The 14,246-nt window shown below is 41.3% G+C and overlaps 1 protein-coding gene across 2 annotated transcripts in view; it reads left to right on the plus strand.

Annotated features, from left to right (window-relative positions):
* Positions 1-3,418: 3,418 nt before the first annotated feature.
* INTS14 (integrator complex subunit 14) overlaps positions 3,419-14,246 on the plus strand; it is a 32,666-nt gene continuing 21,838 nt past the window's right edge. The window contains exons 1-4 of one of the 2 annotated variants that reach the window (XM_040225840.1): positions 3,419-3,745; positions 7,715-7,998; positions 9,360-9,467; positions 13,042-13,197. In XM_040225840.1, coding sequence (XP_040081774.1) covers positions 7,777-7,998; positions 9,360-9,467; positions 13,042-13,197 — 486 coding nt within the window. In that variant the 5' untranslated portion in view covers positions 3,419-3,745; positions 7,715-7,776. Of the gene's footprint in view, positions 3,940-7,714; positions 7,999-9,359; positions 9,468-13,041; positions 13,198-14,246 lie in introns of both variants that reach the window. The other variant, XM_040225839.1, reaches the window with a different exon arrangement.

Genomic DNA, 14,246 nt, shown 5'->3' on the forward strand with positions numbered 1-14,246 from the left:
GAGTGGGTTGCCATTTCCTTCTCCAATGCATCAAAGTGAAAAGTGAAGTGAAATCACTCAGTCGTGTCCGACTCTTCGAGACCCCATGGACTGCAGCTCACCAGGCTCCTTTGTCCATGGGATTCTCCAGCCAAGAGTACTTGAGTGGGTTGCCATTGCCTTCTCCACATGAACAGACATGAAAGAACTTTAAATGCATATTACCAAGCAAAAGAAGCCAAACTGAAAGGACTACTTACTGTATGATTCCAACTATATGACATTCTGGAAAAGCAAAACCATGAAGAAAGTAAAAGGATCAGTGGTTCCTGGAAGTGATTGAAGAGGGAGGGATAAAAAGAGCAGAGAGGATTTTTAGAGTGGTGAAACTATTCTGTATAAGGCTACAATGCTAGATACATGTCACCATACATTTGTCAAAACCCACAGAATGTACAGCACCAAGAGCGAACCCTATAATAAACTATGCACGTTGGGTGATAATGCTGTGTCAGTGTAGGTTCATAGAGTATAAAAAATGTATCACTCTGGTGCTGGGACGTTGACAGTGGTGGAGGCTGTGTGTGCTAGACAGAGGATATGAGAACTCTCTATTCTTTCACTCCATTTTGGTGTGAACCTAAAAGTGCTCTAAAAATAAAGCTTATTCATCAAAAAGTCCTTCTCCTTTAGGGATACATAATATATTTACGGATAAGATGTTATGCAATCTGTGATCTGCATCAAAACAAAATGTTGGAGAGAAGTGCTGCTACTGCTGCTGCTAAGTCGCTTCAGTCGTTTCCGACTCTGTGCAACCCCATAGATGGAAGGCCACCAGGCTCCCCCGTCCCTGGGAATCTCCAGGCAAGAACACTGGAGTGGGTTGCCATTTCCTTCTCCATGGAGAGAAGTGGGTAGGGTATAAATGAAAGAGGACTGAGAATTGAGCTGACAGTAGAAACGGGGTGAAGGGTATGTGGGGGTTTATTATGCTGCTTCCCATCTTTGTCTATGTTTGAACATCTTCAGTATTATTAAGACAAATGGGACATATCTACAATTTCTTTGGACTTCTACTTTGGCGAAAATAGAGGAATAAGGTGGGATGATGAGGGAAAGCAGATAGCCTGGAGCTTAGAAGTATGATTTGTCACTGGACAAGGTCTAGACTAGAGAAGACAGGGAGGAAGACACAGGGCAAAGGACAGTATAGGAGATGGAAAGGGAGAGAAGAACAGAAAAGGAATGTGGACTCACTGCCTTCCCCTCACTCTCTCTTCCCCTTTTCCTCACTCACTCCTTACCTTTCCTCTCTGTAGGTGAAAAACCATATGGGGAACTTAACAGTGAACATTTCAGGCACCAATCCATGAAATTTCAATTCAGTCAGCATGGCCTTAGAATCTACATTTCAACACATGCTGTAGGAGATTGGATGGGTACCTGAACCTCCCTTGAGCCCCAATAACTGGCTTCTGTAAGCAGCATGTTATTTCTGTCACTAACCTTTACTCTGCCAAACTGGAGACCAAATCACTCTGCCTTTCAAAGCCTCTGTGACAGTGGTCCACTGTTTCAAAGCAGGAAAAAATAAAGGGGATGACAAATTATGCAAAAAGAAGTTGTTTTTTGATTTCCTTTAATGTATGTGTGGAAACATGCAAATGCAAAAGGTCTCTTGAGTGGGAAAAAGAAATTCATTAGCCTGCTCTGACTTGAAAGACATATCCTTTACGACCTTCTAACTCTTTGTGCTAACGTTCTCTGATTTTATATTCACTGAACAACCTTTTGATGTTTAATGGAATTCTAAGAATTAAAAAACAAAAACACTTACCAGTTACCTCAAGTGATATGGTCCTCTTGATAGTTCTACCTTTCATCATCAATTTTAATCAACTGTCCTTTTGCTTCCCAGGTTTCCTGAAAGCCTGCATTCAGAAGATGTGATTACCCATCAGCAAACTAATAAATTCAATCTTTAGTACGGAGTAAGGGTAACGAATCAGGCTGTGGAACTGAGCTGGAACTGAGCACAGGGCTGTTGTCACACATTAGGGGTAACTCAACAACTCCCTTCCCCACGTTCTTGGCCATATCCCTCCAACTAGGGAAAGAATTTTAAACTATAACAAAGTAATCAGGATGCAGCCTTACTTACCTAGAGTCCAGTGCCTGCTCAAGCACAGGAGTCTTGAGATGGTGGGACCAGCCAAGCTGGAAGAGGAGTTCTGAAGCAAATAAGGCAGTCTGTCCTTGGCCCCTGATTCTGCCAGGGACATGCCCATGGACTGATGTGCTGTCCTCTGCCTCCTCTGATATGAGGAGGAGACAGGAAAGAACTACAGCGACTGGAGCCCACACTCTCCCACAGAACAAACTGTGACTAGTCAGACTCAGTTGTTGGGTTCAAAACATCCTCCCTCCTTGACCCACCCCCTACCACACCCCATCAGGGAAGATCGGAAGAAAAGGAGGCAAAGGCCTAAAGCCTTCTAGATGCCTTTCTGTTCCCACTTGTAACCTATGTGGTACAGAATTGTTCTTTGAACCATAACTAGCCAGGGGCCTGCTGGCATTCATTCAGGCCTATCTCTAGCTGACATTTCCTGGCTCCCAAGAGGTTAGAAAGAAAGTCTCTTCTTGACCCCTCAAAGACCTCGCTGAGGCATAGGCTGCTATGGGGACACCGGGTGGCCAGAGGTGAGGTAGGCAAGGACCCATGATGCCTCACAGAAAAGCCCAAGTGCAAATCCTCAGCAGTGACCTTGGCCAGGGCAAGGGAACCGACTGAACCCTCTCCCTGCTTCCCTCAAAAGCTGCTGCTAAGTCGCTTCAGTCGTGTCCGACCATGTGCGAGGGACAAAGTGAGCATCTGGGCTGAGGAGACCAAGAGGGAAAGTCTTGATATGGAAACTGGCTCACGTCAGCTACGAAAAATACACAGTACTCAAGCAGGGATTACTTCAAAAAGAGTAGGAAGAGGGGTCTGTCACCTGGTTCAGAGGATATGAGTGAGGGGTCTGAAGAGGGACGGGGAAGAGAGGCAAATACCAGTGAGGGTCAAGCTGGTGCACCAACGGGCCCAGGTGAGTGAGGGACAGACTGTGAACAGGTCATGGGGTTACCCAGATAATTGAGGCCCATGCGTCAACGAGAGGCAGGTGGGCAGAAGGCCAGAAACAAAAAGGAAGAGCCCGAGAACGGGGAAAGAGAGAAGAGGCGGTCATAGCCCAGGGCCCGGCGAAGTCGAGGTCCTGTGGGGAGAGAGGTCGGTGGCGGTCTTCGCAAAAATCTTTCTGATGAGAGACGCCGAGCAAGACAAGCCCGGTAGCTTCTCGCTGAATCAGCGCCCCGCCCACAAAGTCCTTAAAGCCCCGCCCCAAGCGCCTCGCGCATTCCGGGCGCTGAGTTCCGTTTCGTCGCGCGGCCCTATAGTTCCGGCTGCTGCGAGCGGGCGGAAAGTTTTTGCGGACGGACTGTGTCGGTTATGGGCAAGGGGTCAGTGGAGGAGGCCGGAGTGCTTAGGCTGCTTTTGATTGCTTGTTAGAGCTGCAGGAGAAGGGGCCCGCAGCGGGGAACAGCGCGGGGCCAACGCCCGGCTTTTCTGCTGCCTGGGTGCCAGTTCTGCGCCTCCCTTCGTTGTGCGGCGCTGGAGCTCCGTACAAGCACACCATTTCGGCCCCCTGCCCCAGGCCCCCTTCGCCTCCTCTTCTCATAAGAGAGACTTCTAGATCTCAAAAATTTTTGAGTGATTTTTAAGGTAAAAACACAACCCCAAGCAGACGCGATCCAAATCCAGGAGTTCTGTATTTCCAGGTTGGCACTTGAGAGGTGAAGTTCTAACTGAAAAAGGTGGAGGGACTCAACCGGGCAAGGGATGCCAGGCCAACAGAGAAACTTAAGAGTGGGTTAGTGGATCCCTAGACATTCGAGTGGAATCACGCCTTAAGAGCGGTAAGAATCAGTTCTTTATGAATAAGCTAATTGTCTCCTTCTGGTAAGAATTAAAAATATGTAGCTGATGGAGATGGCCACATCAAGGGGCTAAGAGCTTTTCTCAAGACTGTTCTGGAGAAAAGAAGGCTACCAGTTGTCTTAAGCATCGTTTGTAAACAGTACTTATGACAAGTGTGGGGGTGGGGTGAAAGGTAAGAATCAACCCAAGAGAGACATAACGTGTTTTCACAGAATTGCTGGACTGTGTGGGGAGGGATTTTTTTTCCTTTTAATCAGGCCTAGGCTGCTTGAGTGAACCATTCTTCAAGAATATTCACTTCCATCTTTTACTTCTGTGCTTACAACCTGAGTTCTGAATTGATTTCCTATGACTCTGCTCTTGTTAAGGAGGTATGTTTGGGGGTGGACACACGCGCATCAGTCAGAAGAAAGAGCCAGCTCCAGAGGTGCCTTCCTAGAAGGCAAGACTGCAGGCTGTGGTCACCCATTACAGCATATTTACAGCAGATTTCATGAGCTGGATGGAAACGCTTTCTTATATATGATCTAAATCTGTGTCCCCTGATTCTCATTCTCCTAAGAGATGAGGTCAGTACTGCTCATCCCCAACTTTCAGTAACTTTCATAAAGGCCCCTATGCTTGAGTGGGAATACCATAGGAGGTGGATAAACTCTGTGTAGGTAGAGGCATAGAAGTTCCTAATACCTCTGCATGAAGGAGGAGAGAAGGAAGTATGTTTCTAGTGTGCAGAGTTAAAACTTGTAATGTGTTTTGCCAAAAATTAATGTTATAGCTGGTGCTGAGAGGTAGTTCACTAGTAATTATCAAGTTTTGTCAAGTACATACAATGTGGCAATTGTGGGAGTCTTTTGTTCCCTTTTTTTTTTTTTTTTTTGGCCACACTGCTTGTGGAATCTTAATTCCCTGACCAGAGATAGAACCCACGTCCCCTGCAGTGGAAGCCGGGAATCTTAACCATTGGACCACCAGAGAGGTTCTGATGTGATAGGTTCTTCAGAGACACTGATGGGCAAGAACTCACACTGCCCCTGCTCCTGTTGAGCTTGTGGTCTAATGTAGTGTAGTTGAACCAGGATTGCACAGAACCTCACTTCTTGAACAACACAGCTGAGATCCAAAAAGGGTCTGGAAAGATGAGTAGATGAAATAGTACTAAGTTGATAAGCCTCAGTGCATGCATTTGACTCTCAAAGAAACTCTCTGAGCCTGTTAACTTTGGACACAGTTTTAACAAGCTGGATTACCTGGCTTTCTAGCTCATAGTCGCCAAAAGCTCAAAATTGAAAAGAAGGATGATTACAGAGACAAGTAGAATGCAAACTGATGATCCAAAAATTAGTTGTGAAGAGGAGGCATCAAAACACAACAGCCTGGATCCCTTGAGTAAAAGGCAATGTTTCTGGGTTTGTTCTACATAATACTTGTTCCATGGGGCCTTAACTGATGATCAGAGGATTAAATGGGAAATATAGAGTTAGCAACTTAAACTGAATTCTTTGCTGTAGCGTTTCTGTGTCTTTTGTGTTTTTTTTTTTTTTTTTGGCTGTGCTAGGTCTTTGTTACTGTGTGGGCTTTTTTCTAGTTGCAGCAAGTGGGAGCCCTTCTTTGTTGCAGTGCCAGGGCTTCTCATTGCAGTGGCTTCTCTCGTTGCAGAGCAAGACTCGGGGGCACACGGGCTTCAGGAGTTGCGGTTCCTGGCTTTAGGGCACAGGCTCAGTAGTTGTAGCACACGGGCTTAGTTGCTCCGTGTTGTGTGGGATCTGCCCAGACCAGAGCTTGCACCCATGTCTCTCACTTTGGCAGGTGGATTCTTTACCACTGAGCAACCAGGGAAGCCCTCAGTATCTTTAATAAGACCTGAACTCATTTGTCTTGGAACATCCGTCCAGGAGAGTGTTTTGCAGCACACACTTGGAAGAATGGTAGTGTAAATTAAAACATCAAGGCACCAATGTGCTGGGCAGTATTAATGTTTATAGTTGTGTGGAATGCATGAGGCGTTACTGTATTTGAAATGTCTCTAGGCCATTATGTGGTAAAAAGGCTTTTACTACTTAACCTGAGCCCCTGGTCCCCCTTTATAACATTGTTTCTGTGAGCCCTAATGTCCTGAATTCCCAACAGCCTTTTTACAAATAGAATTTGAGAATATCACATATTTGCAGTTGGACAGTGTACTAAAACACACAGTGGTTTGAAGTAAGTTCCAAAAAAGAAATTAGTGAATATTAAATTTCTAACTTACTTATGTCCATCTTGAGGCTTCTCTAATTGAATATATGCAGTATGATTTTTATGAAGTTGTAATCACTGTATACATATAGTCCATGACCGGCTTTTCTCAGTTGCTGATACTTTATATAAATATTTCTGATATTGACGTGTGTCATTTATTTATAACTATATGATATTTCACGGTGTGACTAGACTGTAGTTTACTTAATAGTAGAGTAGCAGCAGCAAGAGCAGGTCTGTATATCTGTAAACTTTTATTTCTGAGTACAGAAATGTTTTCTTCATACTGATTCTCAATTCATAATTTTAAAGAGCTTTTTGTTTTCTCTTTTTCCATTTTGACTTTCACACAGTTTCATGAGATAATGCCAGCTGTCATACATATCCTTTTGTATTATTATTTAATTTATTTATCTGTGGCTGTCCTGGGTCTTTGTTGCAGTACACGGGCTTTCTCTAGTTGCGATGGGCTCAGCAGTTGGAGCTCAGTAGTTGCAGTGCGTGGGCTTAGTCGCCCCTGGGCATGTGGAATCTTCCCAGACCAGGGATCAAACCCATGTCCCCCTGCATTGGAGGAGGATTCTTTAACACTAGAACCACCAGGGAAGCCCCCTGTCATACATATTCTTTAATTTTGTTCTTTTCCTTCATATTTAAAACACCGATGCTGTCGTGTCTATAATGAGTACTGCTGAGGCAATTGTTTGCTTCTGCCATGCTTAATGATTTCGTGCTTTGTCTAGTTTGGACTATAACTTTACTAGCCCTTTCACTGTATATTTTGCATTCAGTTTTTTTAACGAGGACATCAAGCAATGAGATAATTCAGCAAACACTTGCCCAAATACTGCTGTATTGAGTAGGATAGTGATGGTGCCCCCCAAAATGGTTGATTGTCAAAAAACACCACAAGACAACTAGAAATGTTCTAGAAATGTTCTTTAGTAAATTAAGTGTTGGAGAGGTCATGTAGGAATGTTTGTTATTTTAAGTTGTATGACATTTGAAAATCTTCAACTCAGGGGCTACTTGAATTTAATATTTTGTTTTATTTTATTTTTATTAGCGGTAGCTTAAGATGGTCCTTGATTTATGACCGTTTAGTGGGTGATTCTGGGAGTGGTCCTCATACAGAGGACCTAGATCAGCAAAGCTGCTTGCTTCCCTCACTCTGACGTCCCTGCAGATTTGCCCTTACCTTAACTTGATGGGGTTTGCCTTCACTTATTTCTAGTAAGTTTGGTTAAAATCATGATGAAAAGTAAAGAATCTGCCTGCAACACCGGAGACCCAGTTTCGATCCCTGTATTGGGAAGATCCCCTGGAGAAGGGAATGGCAACCCACTCCAGATTATTGCCTGGAAGATTCCATGGACAGAGGAGCCTGACAGGTCCACAAAGTTGCAAATAGTCAGGCATGACTGAGCGACTAACACACAGACACACACACACATGATGAAAAAAACACATTTTTTTCCATGACATGAAAGACCTAATCATGTTTGTTTTCTGCAGCATTTCTCTATCTTTAGCTTTCTGTTTGCATTCAGATTGGGAATACCGGGATCACTTTCATCATGCCTACAGTGGTGGTAATGGACGTATCTCTTTCCATGACCCGACCTGTGTCTGTCGAGGGGTCCGAGGAATATCAGCGCAAGCACCTGGCAGCCCATGGTTTGACAATGCTGTTTGAGCACATGGCCACAAATTACAAGCTTGAGTTTACAGCTCTGGTGGTTTTTTCATCCCTCTGGGAGTTGATGGTTCCCTTCACAAGAGATTATAACACTCTACAGGTACTAAAAGGAATGAGTTATTATATGTACAGGGCCCAAATTTATAGGAAGGAAAGCAGTGTTATCATACTGCGCTGAATATTTATAATTGGAATTGCTTAATGATAAGTCTCTGAGTATACTATTCTGAATATAACTATAAAACAAGGATTATAACCAGTAGGCCCTCAGCCTTTGGTAGAGCTCTGAGTTAGAGCTGTGAGTTGTTGCTGTAGTCACCTCTCTTAGTTTTCTGAAATTCTCTGTGGGAGGGGAGCATCTCAGAATTTAGTGCCTTATTCCCTAAGGTTCGGGATCTTTAGGTTCAACACTACTATTTTCTACTTTTCTATAAACTTGAGATGAAAAATAGCCCTTCCTTACAAAAGCCTTCATTCTAGAGTAATTTAGGAGTGTATTTCCTCCCCAACAAATAGCCTTTGATTTACAGATGCCAAGAAATCCTCATTTTAAAATTTTGATCGGTGTTATCTTCCAAAGGTTTGTCTGTGATATGCCAAAGAATTTACTTTCTGGCAGTATCTCTAAATTATTAATATTTCCAACAACGCCTCGCACAGTTCCTTGCAGATAGGGAGCAGCAGTCAGTGTTTGTGAAATTAAAATGAACAATTTAATAATTGCTGGGCAGTTTAGAAATTCAGGATCAGTGTAGTTTGCTTTTTAAAAATAAGTAATAAAATTTTGTTAAATCACTTATTTCACTTTTTTTAAAAGTGACTCAAAGTTTTTTTTTTTTTTAATTGCACCAGATTTCTTATAAGTAAGTAAACTAAGGACCTTGGATGTTTAGTAGTTTGAAATGTAAAGAATTGCTATATAGATAGTGCAGAGTGATGATTAAGACCAGGAGTCTTAGAGTCTGACCTACTGGGTTCAAATCTAGATTCTGCCACTTGAGCATAAGACCTGGGAAAATTACCTAATCATTTTGTACCTTAGTTTCCTTACTTTAAAAATAGGTTAATCATCTACGCCTTATAGGATGTTATCATGATTAAATGCATGTAAAATGCCTAAGATGGTGATAGTATTCAGTAAATTTTGCATTATTTTTGTTGATGTGCTTAAACATTTTTCATTTTAACTATTCTGTTAAGATCATTTACAAAAATATGAACTTGATGGGCTATTCGGTCTCACCTGATGAGAGAACAAAATAAAGGGAAGCTCTTTTTTTATCATCCTTTACAGTTGAGGAAGTCTGTTTTACCAATTTTCTTTAAGAAAGTGTACTTTAGCCTCTCGGAAATGCAATGTCCCCTGTGTGACATTCATACTTTGAACAGTTTATGTTTTTTTTCTAGTAACAAATGAAAACAATAAAGAATAATGAACAGTTTTATCTTTCATTCAATCAGGAAGCACTAAGTAATATGGATGATTATGATAAAACCTGCTTGGAGTCTGCGTTAGTTGGTGTTTGCAATATCGTTCAGCAAGAATGGGGTGGCGCAATTCCTTGTCAGGTAAAAGATTAATTCTTTTTCTTTGCCCTAAGTTAAAAGCATTAACCACTGAGGTGCTTCAGTTTTCTTCAGGCTCTGACACAGCATGCATTGTAATTCCCACAAACTATCTTATATGCTATTGGTATCTTTTAAAGGAAGACACCAAATCAACACCAGTATACTCAGAAAGCAGCGCAATTAGGCTTTAAGGAAAGCATCTTCCTAGTAAATTGACTTATTGAAATCTGGTATTATTTGTATAAAATACAGAGGGCTCACAGTGGAATTTTAGAACACTCTCTGGAAGGGATGATTATAATTCCGAGTGATAGAATTGTAAACATCTGTACAATATAGTCTGTCTGCATTATTCCAGTGTAGCATTTATTCAGTACACTTTTAACCTTCTCAACTATTGACTCGTCTAAAAAGTGAGGTGTATCAATGTCATAAAATCGGTTGCCCTTTCCTTTGAGTCCACAATAGGTCTACATTAGCATCAAATCAGAGCAGAGTTGTAGCAATTGAACATTTGCCATAAAAAGGTACTTTGAGAAGTGGTTTATTTTAAAGGAGAAAACAGTAAAGTTGCTACAGGGAAAATCATAATAGTCTACAACAGGAGTCAGGAAACTTTCTTGTATTTTAGCCTTTGCAGGTCTGTGGCAGCTCCTCAGCTCTGTTGTAGCATAGAAACAGCCATAGATATTAAGTAAATAAATGAGTGTGGCTCTGTTCCAGTAAACTTTGCTTATAGAAATAGTCAGTGGACAATAGTATATGATTTTTTACTATAGGGTCAAATACAGAATTCCTCAGTAGTGTCAGTAGCATCAATGATATTTTTTTTTTAAATAAATGTAAGATTGTAGCTGCCTACAATCTATAATCTACCCCAATCTACAATTGGAAAGATGAGGGGTTGACCTAAGTAAAGCATGAAGGAATATGAGAAGCGATGGAACTGGTCTGTATCTTGATTGTAAAAGTGGTTACATCGCTGAATGCACTTGTTGGAACTCATAGAACTATATACAGATAAAGGTGAATAATTTTATTGCATGTAAATTGTATCTCAGTAAACCCAGCTTTTTTTTTAAGCTTTTTTCTCTTTTCTTACTGTAAAACCATCCTGTTTATAGAGTATGAAGTCATGAGTTGGTGAAGACCCTGAGCTACTACAATAAGGTTAAAAATCAGATCACTTTAGTGGACACTTGCTAAAAAAAAGCCTATAAATACATTTTATTTCTTTTCAGAAATTAAAATCTTTGGCGCCTTACTTCATAAACATTATTTGGTACATTACAGACTATCTAACTTCCTAACTATAATGAAAAGTAAAGTTTTGTTGTTAATACCCTCCAGACTGAAAGCTAGCAGATAACACAGTTTCATTTGCTACTTCTTCAGTGTTTGAAGAAACTCAGAAAGTATGTAAGAGCCAGACCTTGTGCACCATGCAGACTTCTGCCTTTTAATGTTTTCTTCTTCCTTTGCAAAAAGGAAGAATCTGAATTTGAGATATACTGTACCCTGAGGGCAAGGAGCGGGGCCTGGATCCACTTAGATTTGCTTGGTGAGTTTTGGGGTGAACCAGGTCCAAAACACAGTGGAAGTTATTAGTGATTGTTTTTATAATCAGTTACTATCAAATGGATTTGTTTTAATATGGAATATTTTTAGCCAATTTTTTAGAAAGCTGGACTATGTCTTCACTAGCTGAGTAAAGTTTGTTTCATTTGGACATTACAAAAAATATTTCATTATCTCACAGCATCTGAAAAGGCTAGTGGCAGAAGTAAATCATTAGGTAGCAGCTGTTGGTACCTGGAAGAGGGATATGCCTTGCCTGCCTTCCCAAGAGATGACATCTCTCCAGGGGACCTCTATTAAGTGTTTCTTGGGCTTTAGAAGTAAGTGCCAGTCTTGACGGGCTTCCCAGGTGCCTCAGTGGTAAAGAATCCTCCTGCCAATGCAGAAGACCTGGGTTCGATCCCTGGGTGGGGAAGATCCCCTGGAGGAGAAAACGGCAACTCACTTCAGTATTCTTGCCTGGTGAATCCCAGGGACAGGGGAGCTTGGCAGGCCACAGTCTCTGGTGTCGTAAAGAGTCCGACATAAGTGAATATGCGTGTGTGCACATGTGAATCTTGGCCCTTCACATGGTACAACCACTTAATACTGCCTTACTGGCCTGTTATTGTCAAGTTACTAGACTAGGTTAGGGAGCAAAAACAATCCTCCTCTGGATTGCTTGCAAAGTCCACCCTGCACAGGATCACTTGGAAGCAATGAGAAAGATGAAAACGATCTGTAACTAACCTCTATTGTTAGTATGTTTTGAAGTTTTTTAAACATTATAGGTTGATTAAGAATGCATTTCAGGACTTCCCAGGTGGTGCAGTTGGTGAAGAATCCACCTGCCAATGTAGGAGACATAAGAGATGTGGGTTCAATCCCTAGGTTTGAAAGATCCCCTGGAAGAGGGAATGGCAACCCACTCCAGTGTTCTTGCCTGGAAAATTGCATGGACAGAGGAACCTGGCAGGTTACAGTCCATGGGGTCACAAGAGTCTAACACGACTGAGCGCACATACACACTGGTAGTACAGTGGATAAGAATTCACCTGCCAGTGCAGGGGACGCAGGTTCAATCCCTGGTCTGGGAACATCCCACGTGCCATTGAGCAACCAGGCCCATGTGCCAGGACTACTGAAGCACTCACACCTAGCACCTGTGCTCTGCAACAAGGGAAGCCCCTGCTCACCACAGCTAGAGAAAGCCCACACAGCAACAAAGACCCAGCGCAGCCAATAAATAAATAGTTTTTAAATAGTGCATTTTAAAGGTCATGTCTATATATGGTAAATAAATACATGTTTATAAATACATGTTTAAAGGAGTTGTCATTTTAGTTGACCAGGGGTAGATAAAGTTTGTCATCTTTGAAAATAAAGTGTCCTGAATCAGTCTTCAGACTTCTGTGCTGATACCTCCTAGGGACACACGTAAATCCTTATGCCATTTTTGACAGCAGTGCCTTAGGTGCCAACTCCTCATCTGAGAAGTAGGATTCTAGTTTTAATACAGTTAAGTAAGAATTGGTTATGAGTGGTTTTGTCCTTTTTTTAAGTGTTCACAGGTAGGTGCTTTTCTTTAAAGGTTTAACTAGGTAAAATATAGTAAAATGCATAGATCTTAAGTGTACAGTTTATTGAGTTTTAACAAATGTATACACCTATGTAACTGCTGTTCCAGTTAAGCTATAGAACATTTCCATTAGCCTACAGTTTCCTCATGCCCCATCCTACCCAGTATCTCCCTACATTCCCTATTTGATTTATCTTAGTTTTGTTTTACCTGTTCTAGAACTTCACATATATATATGTATAGAATGATACAATGTGTCTGTCATCTTTCACTTGACAAAATGTTATTGAGATTTATTCACATCTTTGCTTGTATCCCTGCGAGGTACATTTTTCAGTGCAAATGTAATTCGGGAGAAATGCAAACATTGCCGAATGAGACTGTCTTAAATAAATATGTTATTTCATGGACAAAGCTCCTCTCACTCTTTGCAAACAGGTTGTTCTGGTGACAGATGGCTGTCTTGGCATCGGCAGAGGGTCTCTGCGGCACTCCTTGGCTACTCACAACCAACGCAGCGAGAGCAACAGGTTTCCGCTACCTTTTCCTTTTCCATCTAAGTTGTACATCATGTGCATGGCGAATCTGGAGGAGGTAATGCTTTGTACTAAGTTCTTTTTAGTTTGATTAGATATGTTTTGGGACTCAGTTTAATTTTTAATACATTCCGCTAATATTGCATTACGTGTACAGGCATGCCTCAGATATTGCAGGATGTTCCAGACTACCACCACAAAGTGGGAATTGCAGTGAAGCGGGAATCACAATAAAGCAATTTGCATTAATTTCTTTCTTTCCCAATGCATATAAAAGTTTTGTTTATACTTTACTGTAATCTGTTAAGTGTACAATGGCATTAAGTCTAAAAAAAAAATCTACATACCTTATTTTTAAAATATTTTATTGCCAAAGAATGCTAACTATCATCTGAGCCTTCAGCGAGTTGTAATCTTTTTGCTTGTGGAGGGTTTGAAATATTGGGAGAATTAACAGAATGTGACATAGAGACAAAGTGAGTAAATGCTGTTGAAAGGATGGGGCCAATAAAATTGCTTGACACCAGGTTGCCACAAACCTTCAATTTGTTTAAAAAAAAAAAAGGCAGTATCTGCGAAGCTCAATAAATGAGGTATGCCTGTACTATCACGTCGACCTGCATTGTTTCAGCTGAGACTGATTACTAATTATATTTGAAAAGACTTTCTGTCTCAAATACTCTCTGAAAGCACAGTGTTGCCCCATCTCGAGAGACATAGCAGGAGTTGTTATCCATCCTGCTTCCCCCAAAGATCCTTCACATGCTGAAGAGTCAAAATGTTCTTTTTGGTGTTCATTGTTTCCCTCAGTTAGGAATTCTTAACATCCATTAAGCTAGGAATGCTGACAGAAGTATGCTTTTTTTTTTTTGTAAAGTAACATTATTCTGATGAATTTTTTATTAAACTCCACTTCCTGATTCTCCCATTTAGTTTGGAAAGTTATTTAATTTTTCTTCATCTCAGTTTTTCTGTCTGTAAAATGTAGATAATGATGGCTTTTACCAAAAGATGTTAGAAATGTTTGGAATGGAAGATGGTCTGTGAATACTAGCTGCAGTCACCTCTGAATCATTGCAAAGCTACTTGAAATAGCTCTACCGGTAT

The sequence above is a fragment of the Oryx dammah genome, unplaced genomic scaffold (assembly GCF_014754425.2).
Source record: "Oryx dammah isolate SB20612 unplaced genomic scaffold, SCBI_Odam_1.1 HiC_scaffold_26, whole genome shotgun sequence".
Classification (NCBI taxonomy): domain Eukaryota; kingdom Metazoa; phylum Chordata; class Mammalia; order Artiodactyla; family Bovidae; genus Oryx; species Oryx dammah.